Source organism: Clytia hemisphaerica, unplaced genomic scaffold, assembly GCF_902728285.1.
Source record: "Clytia hemisphaerica strain Z4C2 unplaced genomic scaffold, Clytia hemisphaerica genome assembly, whole genome shotgun sequence".
NCBI lineage: Eukaryota > Metazoa > Cnidaria > Hydrozoa > Leptothecata > Clytiidae > Clytia > Clytia hemisphaerica.
The window spans coordinates 205,618-228,445 of NW_027103495.1; the positions used below are offsets into that span (position 1 = coordinate 205,618).

Below are 22,828 nucleotides of genomic sequence, written 5' to 3' on the forward strand. Positions count from 1 at the left end.
CTGCTTGAATCAATATCAGTCAGGAAAGGAGGGCTTATACTCATGGAATGGTAAAAGGTTAATTCCCAGACTAACCTTCGCCGAAGATTTCACTCTAGCATTGCAAACAACTAGCATTTTAAACATAATGGTATTAGCAAGTTATTTTTGTTTTTGTTGAATGTCTATTTACTTACTTTCTTTTTTGTTACCATTTTGAAATTACTTTAAAAAAATTAAAAATTAGAATTAAGGGAGCGGTCATTAAGTATAGCATATACCGGGGTGGAAGGGATTTGGGTAGAGCATGAAATTTTTTTCCCTCTTTTGGGTAGGGTATGAAAAAAACTTGAGGGCTTTGGGTAGGGTACCAAAATATTTTGAGCGCTGAATCTTATTTTAACAAAAATTTCAATTTTGTCAATTCTAAAGCTCCATTATTCTTGCAAACCCTGAAATCTGAGAAATTTCAAAGTGCCATAAAAAGGGCTCAAGTATACCATTTAGCCATAAACTTTGCATAGTAATTTATTTTCATGTGTAGATCAGAACTGCTTGAAAAGATTAGCAAAACAATGTTCCTTCTGGAAGTCGATTTTTCAGATGGGGCCAATAGTTTTTATGAATTTTAGATACATGATAGAAACTAAATTGATGGCACATACTCTATTTTGTTTATGTCCTTTAGGAATGTTAAACGAAAGACAATTTGCAAGCTAATCTAAAAATGTGGGGTATAAAATTATTACTTAAGCTGCCATCTGGCGGTAAGGGGTAGGGTACGGAAATTTTCATCCAATTTTTGGTAGGGTATGAAACTAAGAAGTCTGCCAAAAAAATCCCTTCTACCCCGGTATATGCTATACTTAATGACCCCTCCCTAACGTAACTTCACTAACATACACCCCTGCCCGGTGAAAACTTTTCCCTAATCTTTTCCGAAATCTTAATGGGAATAGACTTTCTATTGTTCCTAAGTCGAGAATCCAGTGTTTATGCTTTCGGAGGGCAATTTTTTTCCATTGAATTACAAATAGTGATAAAACCAAAGTCTAGTCCCAGTAGGGCTGAAATTGAAGAGTAATTTTGACAAATTTTGGCCACATTTTTCAGTATTTCTTAGATTAGAAATATTTGAAAAAGAAATCAACAAGACGACTTGAAGTCGAAAATTTCGCCTAGAATTTGAACTGGATGGGAAAAACAAGAAGTAGAGATTGAAGCTAATCTGAAATCTACTTTACATATCCTTGATAAAACAGTTTTTCAAGAACAACAAGGCTTCAAATCGCTAGAAAAACGACCAATTTAAGAACAATTATTCCAACTGGCTAGAAAAATCCTACCGGGTCTGTGAGAAAGGATGAATGCGGATGATAATTTTTTTCTTGCTTTTATCAACAGTAAAAACCTTTTTTTCAGTGGAAAGACAATAGACCATTTGATGTATACAACAAGTACGAGGGCGTGTTAGCAAAATACAATTTAACTTTGACGTGTGGTGGAAAAACGATCGAAAGATGTCTTATTTGGAAAGGTGAAGGGAAACAGGAATCTAGTAAGTTCTTCAGCATTTTCAAATTCGCATTTTTTGAATTTGCTCTCTCAATCTTTACAAGTTGATTGGGAACCCGGGGAGGGGGTACTAAGACAGTAATCTAGAGTCTCGCTTTTCAAGAAGACAAGGACGCTACTACTTTCATTGTATAGTTTTCAACAAAAAGAGCCATTTCCTGATTGATCATCAAATATTTTATCTTAATTTTAAATTAAAAAAGAAACAAGACGACTTTTTTAAGTCGAAAATTTCGCATAATACTTGAACATCGACGACGAAGACGCGTGAAACGTGACTCCTGTAGCATTATGCATTTTGAATGAAGCGTTACACAAAATATACACAATGTATTGTACACACAGGTCATAGATGTCATAGATACCGTGTTTTTTTTAATGAAAAATCTCAATCCATTAAAAAAAAGATTCCTTAAAAGAATTAGAGAAAGAATTCTATTCTATAAAGCGTAAACAAAATCTTTCAATTCAGAATAATTCAGAGAACTGCATTATACTTAAGAAGAATAATTTTAAATTTTTTTGAAAACGAAGAAGAAAAAATGAACTTTTCATTCTTTGATGCCAGAAACCTCGTGCTTTGAAGGAACTTGTGATAAAGACTTCTTTCACTTGCGCAAAGTTTATATCAACTTCTTTTTATAAACAGTAGAATTTATCTAAAATTGAGAAAAATGGCTAGTCAGAAAAATCTGTTGTATACTATCTTCGCTTTCTGATATAAATGATGGCCCACCACCATCAAAATCATTGGACTTTCCAGAAAAATTCGAATATGGGGGAGTGATGAAGGATATAACATTTTTTGGACATTGTGACTTTTGATCCCCCGGACAGCAGGTCTAACCCCCCCCCCCCCCGCCCGGACAAGCATCAGTTGATCCCATCGAGAGCAAGTTTACCCCCCCCCCTAGCCTGGGAATCCAAGCTCATCATAATCTTAGAAAAAACAAAAAATACCCCACCTCACAAAGTTCTAAAATTATAGAGCTTGGTGCAGGTAGGTTAGTCTGGCACAGAATGTTATAAACAGTCTGTGTGTGAACCCTTGTTGACAGACTTGCTAAACTTTGGAAACCCAGGCAAACACACATAAGGGAGTGGTCAGAAAGTATCTACTAGGGGGGGGTGGAGGATTCTAGGGGGGGGTTCCAAAATTTTTTGAGGGTTTAGGGGGGGGGGTTCAATTTGTTTTTGCCTATGCTTGGTAAAAAAAATTTGTAAGTTTAGATATTGTACATTCTTAAGAGACCAAGTTGTGTTATTTATAAGAGATTAAACGAAATAAAATCACCAATTTTTCGAATTTTGTATGTAATTCTCTTCTTCATTCTTCTGTTATTTTCTGAAGTTTGGGAAATTATGATTCCAAAGATTTCTTTGGCTGAGCCCCAAGGTATGCTTAGCATATGCTTAATTTTTCTGGAAATTTGAGCTTCAGTATGTTTATAAACGTTATGCTTATAAAGAAAATGAGTGCAGTTGAGCTCCAGCTTCTGGACTAGAAAATTGCAGGGTAAAAACTAGCCAACTTTAATATAAGCTTTAAAGAAATAATACTCCTTGAGATTATTAAACTTTGACTCCTTTATAACTGCTTTAAACTGCACCCCATTTACCATTCTTTTTACATTCCAACGGCTTATTAGCAGACGTCCACGCTAAAACTTAAAAAGCGAGGCAATATCTATCATCCCATCGGGGAGGAAAAGCTTGAACTCTTGCTAACCAAACTCATCGAACACCAATCAAACTTCATCGAATAAAAAACTGTCATCATTAACGAGGGACCGCTGTACATTGTACGGTGGTGTACGGTGGGGCTGGATCTAAATGTCCTTTGTACGACGGTGAAAATAGGTTAATTTGAAATCTGCTGTATTATCTGTACACCCCACCTTACTCACCGGAAATCACTGTACAATGACAATGTAATGGCAGTGTCTAGGCAGGGTTGTTTCGTGATTGCTGAATTTCAATTGACATGATTTCTAAGAAATACCGTGAGATCAGGTAACTTGCATAAGCCCTCAAATGAATTACCCATTTGGTCATTAAAATACAAAGTTAAATCAAAACAAAAATGGTAGGCTAGAGCGGCAAGCGGAGCTGCATAGTTCATTTGTTTTGAAATGTTGCTGCTTTGATTGGTCAGTCATTTGATGACTGTGCAAGTTACCCTCTGTTACCCTCCCCTCAAGTTACCTACCCGACTTCACGGTACTTGCTAAAAATGACTCTTTGTCACAACTGGTTTCACTATTAACACATAACTATCTGACTATCTGGTGATAAAAGAAATAAAAGATCATAACTGTGCTGTTTGTAGTTTTGGTGAAGAAGAGAAGAGAGGGTTAGTAATGTTCTTGTTTGTTGTGGAAAATTAACTCTTTTTGTACTACTTACTAAGCATGATCAATTTATTGGTGCATTCACTAACTACACAAACATAAAGTACTTAGTAGTAAACAAATATTAAACCTCTACTAGCCGGTACCCGGCGTCGCACGCCGGTTTAGCTGTTGCTGAACGCATTTTAAAGTCCTTTGGATGTTGGGAAGCTGGCTTAAAATACGCTGAAGTCAAAATTAAAGGAAAAAATTCTCTTCAAAGTTTGACTCTGTCCCTCCCAGGTCACGTATCTTTTAACCATATTTTGAAAAAGATTTTTGAATTGTTGCAAAAATGATCAGAAAGGGCGTTATTCAAACTATACCATACCGGAAACCTGCGACGTCCGAAAAGGCTTTGCAATTAGATTTTTTTCTCGCTTCGCTCGCTTTACATTTGCCGTACTTGTTGATGATTAGGAAAACTTTGATGTCAAAATAAGAGGAGTGAAATTATAGACATGACACGAGATTCGTCGAAAAAAGGCAGCCCGTGGGTACTCAGGCAAGAGAAGGATACGGGCATGAGCGGTTCTTAAGGATGCCTTTTTAAAAATGGCAGTCCTTGTAAGGGTTGGAAAAATCAGAAAATCAAACTTCAGTCGCACTAAGAGTCGGTAAAAATAGGGAAAAAAATTCAGCTTTTTACCCCCAGAAAGATAGAAATTTAATCAAGTTAGTCCCAATAAGGGAAGTAAACTAAATTTCGCTTGTTTCTTCTTCTCTCTAGTCTCGCTAAGGGTCCAAGGGCCAAAAGTCAGGCAGCTAGGCACCTTCGTCATAACTTTTCGAATTCAACAATGAATGACTTAGATTTACAGCAATATAACTAGCCATAATTTTCATTAAAGTGCCACCGCAAAAGAACGATCAAATAAGTTGTTGAATTTGGAAAGAAATGTTACTTACTTCTGTTAGAATGTCATCTCATCTGAAGCAAAATTTAGTCTACAAATATTAGCAATTTGTGTCCATCTCATACATATCTTTTTACAGAGATAAAATAATGTTATTTATATCTGTTTTTTTGTCATCTCCTCTTTTATTACCAAAATAATGGTTTGTTTATATCATACTAAACGCTACTTTACTAAACAGCCATTTTACTGTAATAGTCAAACGACAAGTTTTTGAAAGGATAAAAATTTCTAATTTGCGTTGCTCAGAGCGGTTAATAACTACTTGTGGTTTAAATAGGGGATTTCCCAACAAAAAAAGGAATTTCCCTTAATTCGACTCCCTGAGGTAATAAAAAATAACATATAGAGCTTTGAAAATGGGTAATCAGATCAAAACAAATCCGGAAAGGTGTTTTTAATGATGATAAAACAATAGAAATACAGTCAAGCTAAGAATGTTACCGGTACACTATTTAACCGGAACTAAAATACTGAAAAACGCGCACAAAATTATGAGATGTTTGCCCAACTTCCTTATGCGTGAAGCTATGAATGCCATCCTCGGAAGCTTTAGGCTTCCTGCGGTGGCAATTATCGACATAGATGTTTATAAGTCCCTTTTTACGATGAAAGATCTCTTGTTTTTTGTTTTGAATGTATTTTTAATGTTGCTGTTCTAACAAACTTGTTAAGTGATTCTTGTGTTTTATTTTATATTTGTTCTTTTCTTTAACATAACAGATTCTTTTTAAAAGATTTTCTTTTGTTTTGAAAAGAATTCGAATGTCTCAAATCAAATAAGGTCGTTAATTACTTTACATTCGAAAACATAAAACAAAAGAAAAGAAAGAAAAAAAAGAAAAAGTCTAATCTATCAATCAAAACAAAGTCTTTATAAAACGGCGCGAATCTGATTTAACACATCTGTGGAGCAAGAAGCAAAAGTCATCTTTTAAAAGAACAAAAACATTGCGTACGAAAACGAAAGTAGCACAGACAGAAAGAAAGAGACTCTACAAAAGACCAGAAAATATGATAAAAATTTATACAGCAGCAGCAAGTTTCCAGGCAGCCATTAAAAAGTTCTCACGATAAATGTTTACAAAGGCTTGGTTACACTTCTTAGCTTTAGCGTATCTATATATTAATAGCGGTAGTCTGTATGTCGTTTTGTATGTTTGTCTGTTATACTTTCGTTTTCGCACGCAATGTTTTTGTTCTTCCAAAATAGAACTTTTAGTTCTTGCTCCACAAATGTGTTAAATCAGATTTGCGCCGTTTTATAAAGACTTTGAGTTGTTCGATAAGGGCAACGGATTAGAATAGGTGGATTAAGAACTCATAGAAAACACTCCTCGTTAGGTTATCAAACTTTTTTACGAGTTTGCTAGCAATTAAAACTTGATAAGTTGTAAAAAAATTGTAAAAAATCATTACTTTCAACATTTTCATTGGTCATTACGTATCACGTGGTACATTTTAAATAAGAAAATGCACTTTTTTAGCCCTTTCTATCCAATGCAGAAATTAGCCAAATAATTTGAAATTTATTTTCCTAATTTTAAATACAGTCTTCTTTCACCAGTATGCAACCCATTCGTGACCCATCGATAGTTTCTTAGTTATAGACCATACGTTAATTTTCACTTATCTGAAGATTGCCATTGACAAAAGATTAAAAATTTACATTAAAACTGGTCTAGCGTTTGTTGATGCTAAAACTTAATAAGTGCAGGATTTAAAATATTTGCAAAATCATCAAAATTGATCGAATCATAAGACAAATTCGTTTTCGAAACTGTATAAATTGGAAAATTGTTCTTATAAAAACAATAAAAAAACTAAACGAGGAGTGCGCAGAGTCATTTACAGATTTTTCTTGTAACAATGAGAAGACAATGGATCTCTCTTGGGAGCAACGAGAGAAGTTAATCCACCTATTCTAATCCGTTGATAAGGGTTTGTTTTGATTGATAGATTATAATTTCTGCCCAGACGTGCCCGAGGCCGCCTCTTAAGTTTTTTTAGCGGCCGTAGCATGAAGGTAGAGCATCCAGCTACGGTGCGCAAGGTTGTGGGTTCAATCCCCAGCCGGGTCATACCAAAGATTCCCAAAATGGTACTTGGTGCCTCTCTGCTTGATGCTCAGTAACTAAAGAGACGGATCAAGGGTAAGTGGAGAAATCCAGGGAAAGGAGTGGCGCCCTCTCCTACCTTCGGGAGACAGCTATACGAAAAGGGAGCCTTCGGGTCGCCCTCGACTGCGGTCGCAAACTTACTTACTTTACTTACTATGTTTTTTTTCTTTTTTTCTCTCTATTCTTTTGTTTTATGTTTTCGAATGTAGAGACATTCGAATTCGTTTCAAAACAAAACAAAAGAAAATCTTTCAAACAAAACCTGTTATAGAAAAGAACAAATTTAAAACATTTGTTAAAACATAAGAATCAAAAGACAAGTTTGTTGGAACAACTAAACAGCAACATTAACAATACATTCGAAAGGCGGTATAAAAAAGAGATCTTTCTTCGTAAAAAGGGACTTATAAACATCTATGTCGATAATTATATTGCTGTAAATCTAAATCATTCATTGTTGAATTCAAAAAGTTTATAAAAAGCAACATAAAATTTCGCTATCACACTTTTCTAGCTGCGTGTCCTAGCTGCCTGACTGACCCTTAGCGAGACTAAAGAGAAGAAGAAACAAGCGAAATTTTGTGAAGTTTGCTTCCCTTATTGGGACTAATTTGATTAAATTTCTATCTTTCTAGGGGTAAAAAGTTGAATTTTTTCCCCTATTTTTACCGACTCTTAGTGGGACTGAAGTTTGATTTCCTAATTTTTCTAACCCTTACAGGGACTGCCATTTTTAAAAAGGCATCCTTAAGAACGGCTCATGCCCGTATCCTTCTCTTGCCTAAGTACCCACGGGCTGCCTTTTTTTGACAAATCTCGTGTCATGTCTATAATTTCACTCCTGTTATCTTGACATCAAAGTTTTCCTAATCCTCAACAACTACGGCAAATGTAAAGCGAGTGAAGCGAGAAAAAAATCTAATTGCAAAGTCGTTTCGGACGTCGCAGGTCGCCGGTATGGTATAGTTTGAATAACGCCCTTTCTGATCAATTTGCAACAATTTAAAAATATTTTTCAAAATATGGTTAAAAGATACGTGGCCTGGGAGGGACAGAGTCAAACTTTGAAGAGAAGTTTTCCCTTTAATTGTGACTTCATCGTATTTTAAGCCAGCTTCCCAACATCCAAAGGACTTTAAAATGCGTTTAGCGACAGCTAAACCGGCGTGCGACGCCGGATATCGGCTAGTCTATATATTAATAGCCGTACCGTAGTCTGTATGTCGTTTTGTTTGTATGTTTGTCTGTTATATTTTCGTTTTCGCACGCAATGTTTTTGTTCTTCCAAAAGATAACCTTTAGTTCTTGCTCCACAAATGTGTTAAATCAGATTCGCGCCGTTTTATAAAGACTTTGTTTTGATTGATAGATTAGACATTTTCTTTTTTTTTCTTTCTTTTCTTTTGTTTTATGTTTTCGAATGTAATTAACGACCTTATTTGATTTGAGACATTCGAATTCTTTTCAAAACAAAAGAAATCTTTTAAACAGAATCTGTTAAAACAACAGCAACATTGAAAATACATTCAAAAGGCGGTAAAAACTAGAATTCTTTCTTCGTAAAAAGGGACCTTTAAACATGTATGTCGATAATTATTTTGCTGTAAATCTAAGTTATTGTTGAATTTGAAAAATTATTGAAGTTATGACAAAGTTATTTTATAAAAAGCAACATAAAATTGCGCTATCTATCACGCTTTTTTGTCTGCGTGTCGTAGCTGCCTTCCGGGGCAGTATAACGCGAGCGAAGCGAGAAAAAAAATCTAATTGCGAGCCGTCTCGGACGTCGCTGGTCGCCGGTATGGTGTAATTTGGGAAGACACCCTTTCTGTTTTCTGATCATTTTTGCCACAAAAATCTTTTTCAAAGGTTAAAAGATACGTCACCCGGGAGGGATAGAGTCAAACTTTGAAGAGAATTCTTCCCTTTAATTTTGATTTCATCGTGTTTAAGCCACCTTCCCAACATCTCAAAGGAATTTAAATGCGTTCAGCAAACAGCTAAACCGGCGTGCGACGCCGGGTACCGGCTAGTTTTAAAGCCCTGTTTTTATCACTTTTTTATCTTTGTGAGTGAGTCCACCTTTAGAATATTTTCCGAGTATGCTAAATTGCGTGGGTTGCGTGGGTGCGTGGGTGTGTGGGTCAATATTTTTGCGTGGGTCATTTTTTTGCGTGGGTGCGTGGGTCAAAATATTTTTTTGCGTGGGTCAAAAATTTTGCGTGGGTCATATTTTTTGCGTGGGTCAAATTTTTTGCGTGGGTCATATTTTTTGCGTGGGTCATATTTTTTGTGTGGGTCATTATTTTTTGCGTGGGTCATTATTTTTTTGCGTGGGTCATTATTTTTTGCGTGGGTCATTATTTTTTGCGTGGGTCATTATTTTTTGCATGGGTCATTATTTTTTGCATGGGTCAAAATTTTTTGCGTGGGTCAAAATTCTCTCTGTAATTCGAAAAAAAGCCTTCACTTGAAATTCGAACTGGTCACATCTAAAATGTTGGATGTGTTTTACATAACACGTTTTGGTTTATTTTGTTTATTTTGATGCATAGCTGTACAATTCCGTACCCTTCTGAAGGTGAATTTGTTCCAATAAACGAGGTCGGAAAAAATGTTTCCAACAGGGGAGAAGTTAAGGTAAGTTTGATGACAGTTTTTTATCTGATGAAGTTTGATTGTTGTTCGATGAGTTTGGATTAAGAAAAAGTTTCAGCTTTTTCTCCCCGATGCCAGGCGATGATGTCAACAGTCAACCGAACCCTATCAAACCAATTTTGGTAATCGAACCATCAAATTTCATCAAACGAAATCGAACAATAGGTGTTCGATTATCGAACCTGATCGAACAGTAATTGAACTTTACCGGAAAATCTTCAGTTTGATGTTTGATTATAGCTATCGCAGTTCGATTTTAAGTTCAATCAGTCAGCTCAATCAAACACATGCTTCGGTAATCGAACAGTTCGATTGACATCGCCTGGCCGATGGGATGATAGATATTGGCCTGCTCTTTAAAGGGACATTAAAGTAGTAAAATGTAAACATTGCGCGAACCACGTGTCATTAAAGAGAACAATTAAAATCACGTGTCCAAAACAAACTTGTAAAACAATTGAACAATCAAAATTAGACATGGTTTGATTTTTTATTTTGACATGTCACATTTGTTTTGATTTTGTATCCGCTGCATACTGTTTGTTATGTCCTTTTAAGGTTTAGTGTGGGTGTCTGCTAATAAACCGTCAGAGTGTAAAAAGAATGGGCAACAAGGTACCGTCAACTGCTCTAACTTGGGACGATTGGTCGAAGCATGGGACTGCTGCATATCTGGTCTGTATTTTCACTTACTGTAAAATCGAAAGAGAAATCGTGTATTTTTAAATACGCCGTTCCTTAACTCAATTTGTCAATTTGTATCTGGTGGGAAAATTTGAGTGACAGGTGGTGGTAAATAAATCCCCATATTCTATCTTGACCGAAGTCTGTATCCTTAAGCTTTTCTTAATATATTTTTATATGGATTATTTTCACTTTCTCCAAGATTCAAAATAAATAAACAACACAAAAATTTGATTTTATTCAAACAAAGCTTTTCGAGTCTTAACTGCTCATCATCAGGTTAAAAATGAAATTTCTAGGTTGAAAAATGTATCATACAAAAAGTTGATTCTAGAATAAAAGGCTAATTAAAAGGGTCTATTAAAACGATAAAAACAATAAAAGAATTTTCAAAGGAGGCAATAAATCGTAAACCCCCAAATATATGGATTATTGCGTTGAGATTTTGGAAAATCTCAAAGAGTATTATTTCTTTAAAGTTGGCTAGTTTTTACCCTACCATTTTCTAGTTCAGAAGCTGGAGCTCTACTACTAAACTGATTTTTGCCTTTAATGACCTCTTGATTGTCCATGGGGTCAACTGATGCTTGTCTGAAGGTTAGACCTGCTGTTTGTGGGTCAAAAGTCACAGGGTAAATTTCCAAAAAAATTTATAACCTCAAACCCCCCCTCCCCCTCCACAATATTCTGCAATATTCAAATTTGTTCTGGAAAAGCCCAATGATTTTGATGGTGGTGCACCATCATTCATATCAGAAAGATACAACAGATTTTTCTGACTAATGTAGCCGTTTTCTCAATTTTAGAAAAATCCTACTGTTTATAGAAAGAAGTTGATATAAACTTTGCGCAAGTGAAATCACAAGTGTCATTTTTTCTTCTTCATTTTCAAAAAACTTTAAAATTTATAAAATTGTATATTGCAGTTCTCTGATTTATTCTGAATATAAAGATCTTTATTACGCTTATAAAAAGGAATTTTTTAGTCGCATTTTTTAAAGAATCTTTTTGTTTTTAATGGATTGAGATTTTTCATAAGAAAACAGGGTACGACCTGTGTGTACAATACAATGTGTATATTTTGTGTAACGCTTCATTTAAAATCCATAATGCTGCCGGAGTCACGTTTCACGTTTTCGTCGTTGATGTTCTAATATTATGCGAAATTTTCGACTTTAAGTCGTCTTGTATTATTTTATTATATCTCATTTTTTTGCTTAGAGTTATAGGGTTTATTTCCATGACACTGGAATCCTGAAATATAGCATGCTAAAATTCAAAAGTGTGATCCTGAAGTTTGTCTACAAAAATTAGACGGGTGTGTGTTGATTCTGTATAATATTATAGTAAATAAGTGCAGCTATGCAAAATAAACCACAACGCGTTACATAATAACAGTGTGCTTTTGTTTAGTTTTCGTAGAGACACAACACATTTTTGTATAAGATAACTTGAAAGTTTTAATTTGGTAAAAAAATCGAGTTAGCTAAAAAATCACCAAAAAAATAGTGACCCACGCAAAAAATGTGACCCACGCAAAATTTTTGACCCACGCAAAAAAATAATGACCCACGCAAAAAATTTGACCCACGCCAAAAAATAATGACCCACGCAAAAAATATGACCCACGCAAAAAATTTGACCCACGCAAAATTTTTGACCCACGCAAAAAATATTTTGACCCACGCACCCACGCAAAAAAATGACCCACGCAAGAATATTGACCCAGCCAAAAATATTGACCCACGCACCCACGCAACCCACGCAATTTAGCAGACTCATATTTGCCGTAGTACGCCCGCAGCTAAACGCCCACGCCATAATTTGCGTCCCAAAAAATGTCTTGCCAGACACACGGAAGGCGAAATTAATAAGAGACCCAAAACAATGCAATGCCCTGTATAAGTCATCAGTCAGAATTTTCATGTTTGAATTCTGTAAATGTATAAATTTCAGTCAGAATCAACTATGAGATCATTACACCACCCACCACCCAACCAACCATTCCACCCAACACTCTATTCACAAAGCCAACTGCTACGACAGTCACACAATCACAATCAACGACTTTTGCAACCAAGACAACAACGACCATACAAAGCACCATAACTTCCACTGAAAACCCAATAACGACCACCGCCTCTACAACCAGAGCTAGGTCTACAACACCCTTGAAAAGCTCCACGACTGTCCACCAACCAACTACAGCTGCCAAAACAACAACAAAAACACCCCCAACGACGGCAAATCCTGAACCCACAACAAATAGCACCACTTCCAAACCGATGATGACGACGCGTTCTATCAGCGGTAGCGATACAACGACACAAGACTCTTCAACAACGACGATTTTTATCGGCAGTTTGGTCGGCGTTCTTGTGCTTCTCATAATCGTCATTGTTTTGGTGATTGTTTGTTGTATCAAGAAAAGGTATGACTAAAAAGACACGATACACGTTCTTAATAAGAATATTCAAACATTTTTGAAGCCTTCGGATGCTCTTTTTTTAGTTTTAAGCCTGAAAATGTTTTTTAACATGTTCTTATTTTACCATTTGTGAGTATTTTTGTGCAATTTCCTAAGAAATTTGTGTCAAGAAAGCCGTAAAATGTTCTTAATTTGTTCTTAATATTTTGGCCTTATGTCCCTATATAGTTTGTTCTTATATAAAATGTGAAGGGTTTTGCGCGTCAAAGCTTCTCATTTTTTCCCCAAATAAAATTTTGAAATGTAAATTTCCAAGCCAAGGTATGTATATAATAGAGGCTATGTGCTGTTTTTGTAGAAGTAATGAAAAGTATTTTTTTTTTCTATTAAACATGTAGAGATCGTTCGTTCCTATTCTTATTTTACACATGTCAACGGATACTAAATTAGTAATGGTTTGTGTCATACACAACCGGATTTTTTCAACCAGTGGGGTTAAAAATAACGGGCTGAAGACTTGATGGGAATTGATATTTCCATAGTTTTTATGGCTGGGGATTTCAATTCTTTTGTTTTCAAGACATAAAATTCAGTGAGGATGGGACAAATAGCATAAAATTTTGCAGTGAAGATTGGTTTATTTGATTATTCTCAGTGAGAACACAAATTGGAAGATAATTTTCCACCGGGATAATATTGTGACCACTTTTTCCAGTGGGAAGGGTTCCTAGTGGGTGAGAAGGGGGTGCTGTTATGCCTTCGTTTTCTTTTAGGAGAGGCGAAGTAAACAAAAACAAAGCACCAATCCAATTTCACGCTGATAATCCTGCATTCAAAGCATCCGCACCAAGTCAACAACAACACAGTAATGGTGAATATCTATACCCAGAATTTGGACCTGCATCAAATGTCCATCAGAACCAACAATCTAGAACTACTGGATATGAGTTTGATCCTGAAGATGAAGGAAACTCACAGTATCAGCCATACCTCAAACCAGACACCCTAGTATACGAACCCATACCTTACAATGATTGACTCTGGACAATTATTTCCCAATGGCGTTTTATATTATAATTTATGATACATAATTTTGCAAGTATAATCATCAGCACAGATTTTATAAAGCACGAAGGGCTAGATATCGTGCTTTTGCTGAAAAGTGTGCCGATGTTTTTATAACTTTGGAAAAAGGAAATCTAGGTAATCCTACCTAAGTCACGTGACATTACAATAGAATTTCCGAAAACCATAGCAGCAATACTTTTTGCGATATTCACTTTTTTTACTTCGAAGAGCTTAAAGCACTCCATCTAGCCATTCGGCCTTTATAAATCTATGATCATCAGCCTTTTTCGGAGAATTCATGCATCTGTTACATGCTTTTTTCTACCGTGAGCACCAGTTTAGCTTTCTTTACAATTCAACCTATCGCGACGGACTATGAAAATTTTGTATGGCGTCATGAACATAATGGCGTTTATTTCAATAACATTATTATTCAAAGAATTGTAGATAGGAAGAAACTTCAGTATTTCTACCAAAAGTTCTTTTTCAAACTCTTAACTTGTGTAATATTTTTCAGACAGGTAACTATTTTTCATAACCCCCAAATATGGTCATTTTGAGAGATTTTTGAGATTTTAGAAATGCTATATCTTTCATTCAACTTCTCAAGATATAAAAAACACCTGGATTTTCGGATAGGTATAAGGTATAGAAAACTTTCTATACCCGACCTTCATAATTTCAATATGTAAGGTAATACAGAGACATCTATGCAATCTTTGGCAGATTTTGGATGGGACACATAGTTTCCTCACCCTCTTTCTGGGGGGGAGGGGGTTCGTTTGCAGATTTGACGTTCTAGTAGGTAGATAACGTATTTGCTTTTACAGTTGACATTGTGGAATATCTTGAACTAGCGTTTTGTTTGTTGTGATACGACGTGGAGGTTGTTGTTAATTGACGACAGCAAAGGTTTCGGGAAATTGTGAGTTTAACTTGTACTTCTATACCTTATGGAATTTAGACAGAGTCGAAGCACGAGGCAAGGATAGACACAGAAGGTTTGATATTTTGGCAGGTAATAATATTGGCTAACTCTAAAAGTTTTGGGGAAAATTTGTCCCTTACAAGATGTATATATATACAACCTAAAAACTCTACGAGTCGCCCACAGCCTTTGATGATGTAGGGTGGGAGGGTGGTTATAAAATTTTCACTGCTTAGTTCACTGAAGCTTTATCTCGAAAGGTCTAACGAAGCCGTCTTGGTCGAGATGGGCCTCTCGGGTATTTTACCGAACGTAAGTATATACCGCCACGGGCGTGATAGAATAAAGTTAAACCACGATTTAAAGCTATACGTTAAATCCACATTTAACTTGTACTTCTATACCTTATGGAATTTAGACAGAGTCGAAGCACGAGGCAAGGATAGACACAGAAGGTTTGATATTTTGGCAGGTAATAATATTGGCTAACTCTAAAAGTTTTGGGGAAAATTTGTCCCAACCGAAAGGTGCCCCCAAAACAACAATAACGAAGCATAGGTGAGGCCGGCTGCAGGCATCAAACTAAATATACAATAAGTAACCTATAATTATCAAAATCAAATCAAATTGTCTACAAAATAGCCTAGAAGACTCAGATAAAATTTCCTCGTTAACAAGCAAACACAAATAATAAACTACATATTATAAAATAATATTTAAATTATTAAATTCATACCCTACCATGTTTATCAACATCAAACATAGATAATAAATACTAAGTTATCCATACTTCACGTAACTTACTTTAAACACTCTCCTCTAAACTAATTAAACCCTGTAAAATGGTAAGGCCGGTTACCTGCAAGTGGATCCCGAATCATGGAGGTCCCTGACACTGTCAGAAAGATGTCACGTGTAGCGCCCTAACTCCAGTGCCCCCACCCAACCACGGACCCGGCCACGGAGGAGGTCTCTGAGGACACACCCCGCAATGACGGGAAGCCAGCCCTGCCTACCCCCAGACCCGGCCACGGAGGAGGTCACTGAGGACACACCCCGCAATGACGGGAAGCCAGCCCAGCCTACCCACAGAACCTGCCACGGAGGAGGTCTCTGAGGACACACCCCGCAATGACGGGAAGCCAGCCCTGCCTACCCACGGTCCCGGCCACGGAGGAGGTCTCTGAGGACACACCCCGCAATGACGGCCAGCCCTGCCTACCCACAGTCCCGGCCACGGAGGAGGTCTCTGAGGACACACCCCGCAATGACGGAACCCAACGATTTGGAGGGTGCGGGAATAACGGGCACCCCAAAACTTCTAGCTTAAACATTTTCCAGTCATTTAAATTTAACGTGATTAATTTTCTACTGTAAGTTTCTATGGCAACATCAAAAGTAAATCAACTGGCCTTATTTGTTCAGTGTTGTGTAGCTGAAATTAATAATTAGCTCATTTGCCCCTTCTTATATTTTCTCATTATTTTCATCGATCGAAACATATTATAGAGACTTGCCTCTGTTATCCATACTAAGCTTTTGTTTTCTCTATTCCTATCAAATGAAACAATAAGAGCTTTTGTCTCTGTTCACATAACCATATAATTAGCTCATTTGCCCCTTCTTTTTTTTTCTTTCTTTTTTTTTTTTTTTTTCCTCAACCAACGAATCAATGAAACTTGCCTCTGTTAGTATTAACTCTGTTTAAACCGAAATAATTAAAAGCAAAACCAAAAAAAATTTTTTTTTTTTTTTTGTTGTCAAACGAAACTTATATATATTAGAACAACCAAGACATTCTTTCTCCTCTTTTTTTTTTTTTGAAAATTAAACAGTCGAAATAATTAAGCCGCTGGCCATCTTTTGGTCTCAAAAACAAAACATTCAGAAATCCGTTAAAAAAGAGAGAGCGAAGAGAGATATGTTATTTTACAAACTGAGTGCACTTTTATATTCAACCTCGCTATCCTCTATGGCTTGTTTATAACTTACAAATTTTGTAAATAATATTCCTATAAAGCCTATAAAATGTTCATACTATTTTTATTTTATTTTTTCCATAAATAACACTCAAATCTAATATTATTAGCCTAGAAAGTCATAATGCGCTAATTTTTTTCTACATTTATCAAAAAAAAAAATTAAAAGCAAAACACAAACAAAAGAAAACAAAAACTAAAAAAAATTGGAACTCGTAATTCGTATATACGTAAACTAAGGAGTCGTAAATATTGGAAAAAACAACAACAAAAAAAAAAAAACAATGAACAAAAACAAGGAAACTATATAAACCCTAAACAATATGTAAAGATAACCTAAGTACTCGTAAATCTTAATATTTCACCAAGGAATTATCTAAAATGATCTTACACAATATAACCCTTAGAGAACGCCCTTACAATTAACGATTATCAACCAGTATAAGTGGTACCTGTGTATTATGAAAAATAACGAGCTATTTCTGTAATTTTCCAATGCCACATGAAGAAGACCGTAATTAATACTAGGCGGAGAAAGTTGGCTCTAAAACTAAAATAAAACATGTATTAAGCAAATAACATTCCTATCGGGACATAGACAACTGAGCGTTTTTAATACAACTGGTGGGATTTCTAACATATATCTTAAAGCAATCTGAATGCCATCTACCTAACTTTTGAATTAACCACGATGGGATTCCACGGTTTGCAGCCGTAGTTGCAGCCCCAGCCCGTAACGAGTGTGACGAGTAGTCGGTAGCTCTTAGACCTACTGAGGTTAACAACTGTTTCAGCATATTATTGAACGATGCATAAGTGAGAGGACTATTTCTGAGAAAAAACAACGGTGATGATCGTTTTCGACGGCAAGAACCAAGGTATTCTTTAAGTGCTACAAGAGGGCAAATTTCTGTTCCATTTCCATAAATCCTTACAATGGAGGGACTAAACTGGTTCGTTTTAGTTTTACGAAGTGTTATCTGTACATGGTCGCGTTTTATCTTGACATCCTTACGACGCAGACATGTTTGCCGATTTGTTGCTGTAAGTGAATATTCACTGCAACGAAAAAACCCAAAAAATGCCAAAAGTAGCGCTGCTTTAAAAACGGTTTTGCTATTTTTTTCAAGAAGTTTTGTACTGTTTATCTTGCGAACGAGCTTCACAATTTGCTTTTGCTTTAAGGTTTTCTTTACTCTGCGCTTAACCTTGTTTGCGCGCTTTACTCCTGCCAATAATTGCTTAAACTGAAAACGTTTACGATGACTTCTTGGATTTGTTGGATCTGAACCACCCATCTGTAAAGTCCAGTGACGAACGCTGTAAACATATGTACGGATACACCTATAAGAAAGCTTGCAATAATAAGCAAGGTAAGCAACAAACATCATTAGGCTATTATGGTCAGGGCGAGAGACTTTTTCGGTATCCCCATTGACGTATTGCTGGTAACGCTTAAAGGCTTTAACACCTTCACTGTAGGTCTTCTTTGTACCCATAGCCAATGACTGTGACGAGAGGTCTTTCATTGCAGCACGAATTTCTTCACGGCGGGTGTTACCACGACGGGATAGGTCTCCATGTCTGGAAATATTCGTTTGAACCGCTCCAGCTGCAAACGAGAGAGTAAATCCGCTTTAATATTTTTCTTACCTGGTATGTGCGCTGCCTTTATACTAAAATTTTTGGACATACATTCTAGTGTCAAACATCTCAATAACTTAGCAATGACTTTGTCACTAGAGTAGCCTTTATTTATCAAAGTTACTGTTGCCTCATTATCACAAAAAACCTGGATACGCTTGCCACTCCATTCCGATCCCCAAAAGACCGCTGCTAACACAATCGGGTAAAGTTCCCTAGCTGCCATAGATGGCATAACATCACTTTCTTCCCAACGCCCACAAAACCATTGACTTTTAAAACACCCGCCATAGCCTACCGTGCTCGAGGCATCCGTATGAAATTCCATGTCCCATGCCAGGCTTATTGTTCTGTCTAAAAAAAATTTCCTACCATTCCATTGCTTTAAGAACTTCAACCACATTTTAAGGTCCTCTCTAACTGACTCATTCACATATATCTTATGACTCAACTTACTAACCGTACAACTCAACGTGATCAACCGATGTAAAAACGTTCGTCCTGGTACAACCACCTTGCAGGCAAAGCTCAAAGAACCAATTAGACTTAGGAGCTCCCGCTTTGTACATTTCGTTCTCTTAAGAAATTCCAAAATGTCTGCTTCTAACTTTCTCACCTTTTCCAAAGATAAGGACGCTACAAGCTCCTGTGAGTCCAACGTTATTCCTAAAAATTCCAGTTTTTGGCTTGGGCCTTCAACCTTATGATTAGCTATAGGTATGTTTACTTTCTGAAAAAGCTGCAACAACTTGACCAAAGCCTGCCCTTTTTTTCTAGGGGCTTCAACAACTAAGAAATCATCAAGTAGATGACACGTATGATCTAGCCCATAATTATTCACTGCAACCCATTCCAAAGCCTCTGATAGTTTGTCAAATATCCCTGGACTAGACCTACCTCCCATTGTCAGTCTCGTATCGTAATAATACTTTCCTTTCCAAAAAACTCCTAAGTATCTGAAATTGTCTGGTGAGACTGGAACTATTCTAAATGCCCCTTCTATATCTACCTTACTCAAAAAACAACCCTTCCCTAGATCTTGTATAAATTCAATCGCTCTGTCTACCGTGACGTATTTCAGAGAATATTCATTTTTGTCGATGTAATCATTAATCGAGGATCCATCTGGATACGAGAGGTCCATTATTGCCCGAAAGTTACCAGGTACCTTCTTCGGAACGATACCTAATGGCTGACACTGAAAATTACCAAAAGGGGGTGCATCAAAAGGCCCTATAATTCTGCCCCTCCCCAGTTCATCCTGAAGGTACTTGTCAACTACATCAGGGTGGTTATCGGCAGACTTAAGATTCCGGGAGACTCTATCCCTTTCAGGGCCAAAATAGCCTATGTCAAAGCCTTGCCTAAACCCTTCTGATAAAAATTCAACAAATTCTCGGTTTGGATGTTCAGCTAGTTCTTCTTCGAGGAGTTCAATACATACAGGGGTGCTTACCTGGGAATTCAGTCAACATTTAGAAGGCGCATCAGCGCACTTCTTGATCGAGTGACCGTGCTTGTTACAATACCTACACATGTGAAGATGCGGACAGCTAGACAAATTACACACAGAATAATTAAACTTATTACAAATCTCCTTACCTCGATAAAAAGCTCTCACCCTGTGCTTATCCGTTAAAGTAGTGGAAGAAGAGGAAGCATACTTACTGACCTCTGCCTGTGCAATACCTGATTCTGGTCTTAGATCGAACGGACACTTGGAAGTGTGGTGATACCAAGTCTGACAGTTGTCACAAAAGTTGGCAGGAGCGTTGTTCGCGACCGCCGCATGCAAAGCCTCCGCGTCTAAAGCGCACCAGTTTAATTCCTCTCCCCTATCAGAAAGCTCAGCCGCCTTGTCCCAGAAATATAAGTGATAATACCAATATGCTAAACCCCCATACTTATTGGCAATCATAACTACATTAGCTAGATACATGTCAATGTCTCTAGCCCTTGATGGAAAATCCTCTGATATAAGTTCTTTAAACTTTAGCAAAGCCAAGATCATCTGACACAAATCAAGCTTCTGCTTTCCCAAACGTCGCTCCTTATTTCCATCACCAACATTCAATTGTATCAAACCACCAGCCTCACTAAGAACGCTCGCTGTTTCTTGGCCTCTCGAGTCAAAACCTGGCAACAGTTTGTAAAGTGGGACGTATTTCCCTTGAAGTAGTTTACTTTTTACAGCCGGTGCCACACAATAAGTTAAAGAGAGTGTACTCTTACCAAAAGTCCTTTTTGACTTCTTTCTTTTTGTGCGTGTTTCCTCCTCTTCATCCGAGCTTGACAATTCCTCGCTACTGCTACTGCTACTACCATCACTGACAACCAAACTTCTCTTACGTTTTTTGTTTTTCGATTTTTTGCCATTCTTTGTTGATTTTCTTTCGCTAATGTCCTTCGTAGAACTACTTTCCGCATGATTGAGCCTTTTCATAACCTCCTCTACGATGGCAGGGATGAGATTCTCGTTTAACTCATTTGATGTTTGCTCTACTAGTGTACTAAGATCAACGCCATGGTTGGTTAGTTTCTGCTTAAGTAGCGAAATTCTTGTTTTGGCGTGAAACTTGATCCCCAACTCTTTGCATTTCTCTTTAATAACTTTATCGGAAACCATGATGAATGAGATATTCTTAGATTTCTTAAAATGTACTTATAAAATTTTCACTGCTTAGTTCACTGAAGCTTTATCTCGAAAGGTCTAACGAAGCCGTCTTGGTCGAGATGGGCCTCTCGGGTATTTTACCGAACGTAAGTATATACCGCCACGGGCGTGATAGAATAAAGTTAAACCACGATTTAAAGCTATACGTTAAATCCACAACATTTCTTTGTTCATAACAAAGGGTATAATATTAACTATTTCTTCGCTATGGATCAAAAGGTACAAATCTTTAGACAAGGAAGCTAAATAATAAACACTTGCTCCTTACTACATCGAAGGCGAATGGAAAATGATTCACTACGTCGTTCGCTAAATTTAGCTCCCTCAAAGATTGAAAATTGATTTACTTGCCGAAATAAATCCTTGTCAAAATTAAGTTCTCGGCAAAATAAAAGAATTGTGTTTTGCCAAGAGTTCTCACCAAATTAATTTTTTTACAACTTTTTCTCCTCGCCAAAATCGTAAGGTAATAATGTTTCATATTCTTAATTCAATCAAATAAGTCGTTTGTAAGAAATATTTAAGAAATTAAATCAGTTTCGTAAGAAATTGTTATGATCAGTAATGTAATTTCTGCGCAGTTTTATCATCACGTAGCTGTGCATATTTGTAATTTTGACAAAAAATCGACCAAATTTTTCCCAGTGTTACAAAAGTGCACAGAAAAATTACAAAACTGCGCATAACGGAAATATTTAACAAAATAAAATACTTTTGAAGTATCAACAAATTAAAAAATTATAAGTACTTGTAATAACACAATTCAAAATGTCGGTGACCAAGCTTTTGTTATTTGATTTCATCAATTTAAAGGTGCTGGATCCATATCTGAATGTTACCCATAGTTTTTCGCATATTTTACATAATTTTATGATTTCAAAAATAATTTTTTTGGTTTCTTTTAACATAATTAACAATGAAGTATAAAAATTGCGAATGTCTTCTGAATGCAGTGGCACAAAGAGACTGTTCATCTAGCGTTTCCAGACCAAAAAGCGACAAAAAGAACGACAAACCCTAACCCCAACTATCAAAGAACGACATATATCGCCCTCCACAACCCACAACCCCGACCGAAAGTTACTGTACCACCCCTATAGATTCATTCCTCTTTGTTTTTCACGGGAATTACACGTTGTTTAAAAGTTTAAAAGAACGCAAATTTACGCATGCGTATACACGTTGTTTTTTTTTAAGAAACATGAGGCTCAGAATGCCTAAACACTGAGAAACATGCTGAGGCTAAAAATGAAAAAATGACATTTTTAATTCGTTTTTTTTAAGAACCTTCCAATCAAAACATGAAAAATAGGCTGATTATGTCAAAAAGTTTAGAAACATGTAAGAAACATTTAAGGCTCAAAGGCTGATTTCCAAAGGCCTATTGTTTAGAGCAATAGAAAAATAAGAATAATGCTCACCCTCAGCCAAAGTACATTATTCTTATAAAAAAGTGTGTATATGAAAATCGATTTTAATATTTATGAAGGAGAATTAACTTTGTACTTTGTATTTCTAAAGGAAAATTTACGTATTCTTAAAGGAAAATTTCAATTTGTATTTATCGGATGAAAAATTCCCCTTGTATTTCTGGAGGAAATTCACTTTATATATTCTTGATGGAAAAATAACTTCGTATTTCGTGAGCTAAGTTTTCTGGAAATTGTGAGACATTTCTTTGTTCATAACAAAGGGTATAAATTAACTATTTCTTCGCTATGGATCAAAAGGTACAGATCTTTAGACAAGGAAGCTAAATAATGAACACTTGCTCCTTACTACAT

At 36.3% G+C, this 22,828-nt stretch overlaps 1 protein-coding gene across 1 annotated transcript; it reads right to left on the reverse strand.

The window, feature by feature from the left end:
• Positions 1-17,872: 17,872 nt before the first annotated feature.
• Positions 17,873-19,584, reverse strand: LOC136798685 (uncharacterized). Its single transcript, XM_067055336.1, has one exon. The coding sequence runs from the start codon at positions 19,512-19,514 to the stop codon at positions 18,252-18,254; it is 1,263 nt and encodes a 420-aa protein (XP_066911437.1). The 5' UTR covers positions 19,515-19,584; the 3' UTR covers positions 17,873-18,251.
• Between the last annotated feature and the right edge of the window lie 3,244 nt (positions 19,585-22,828).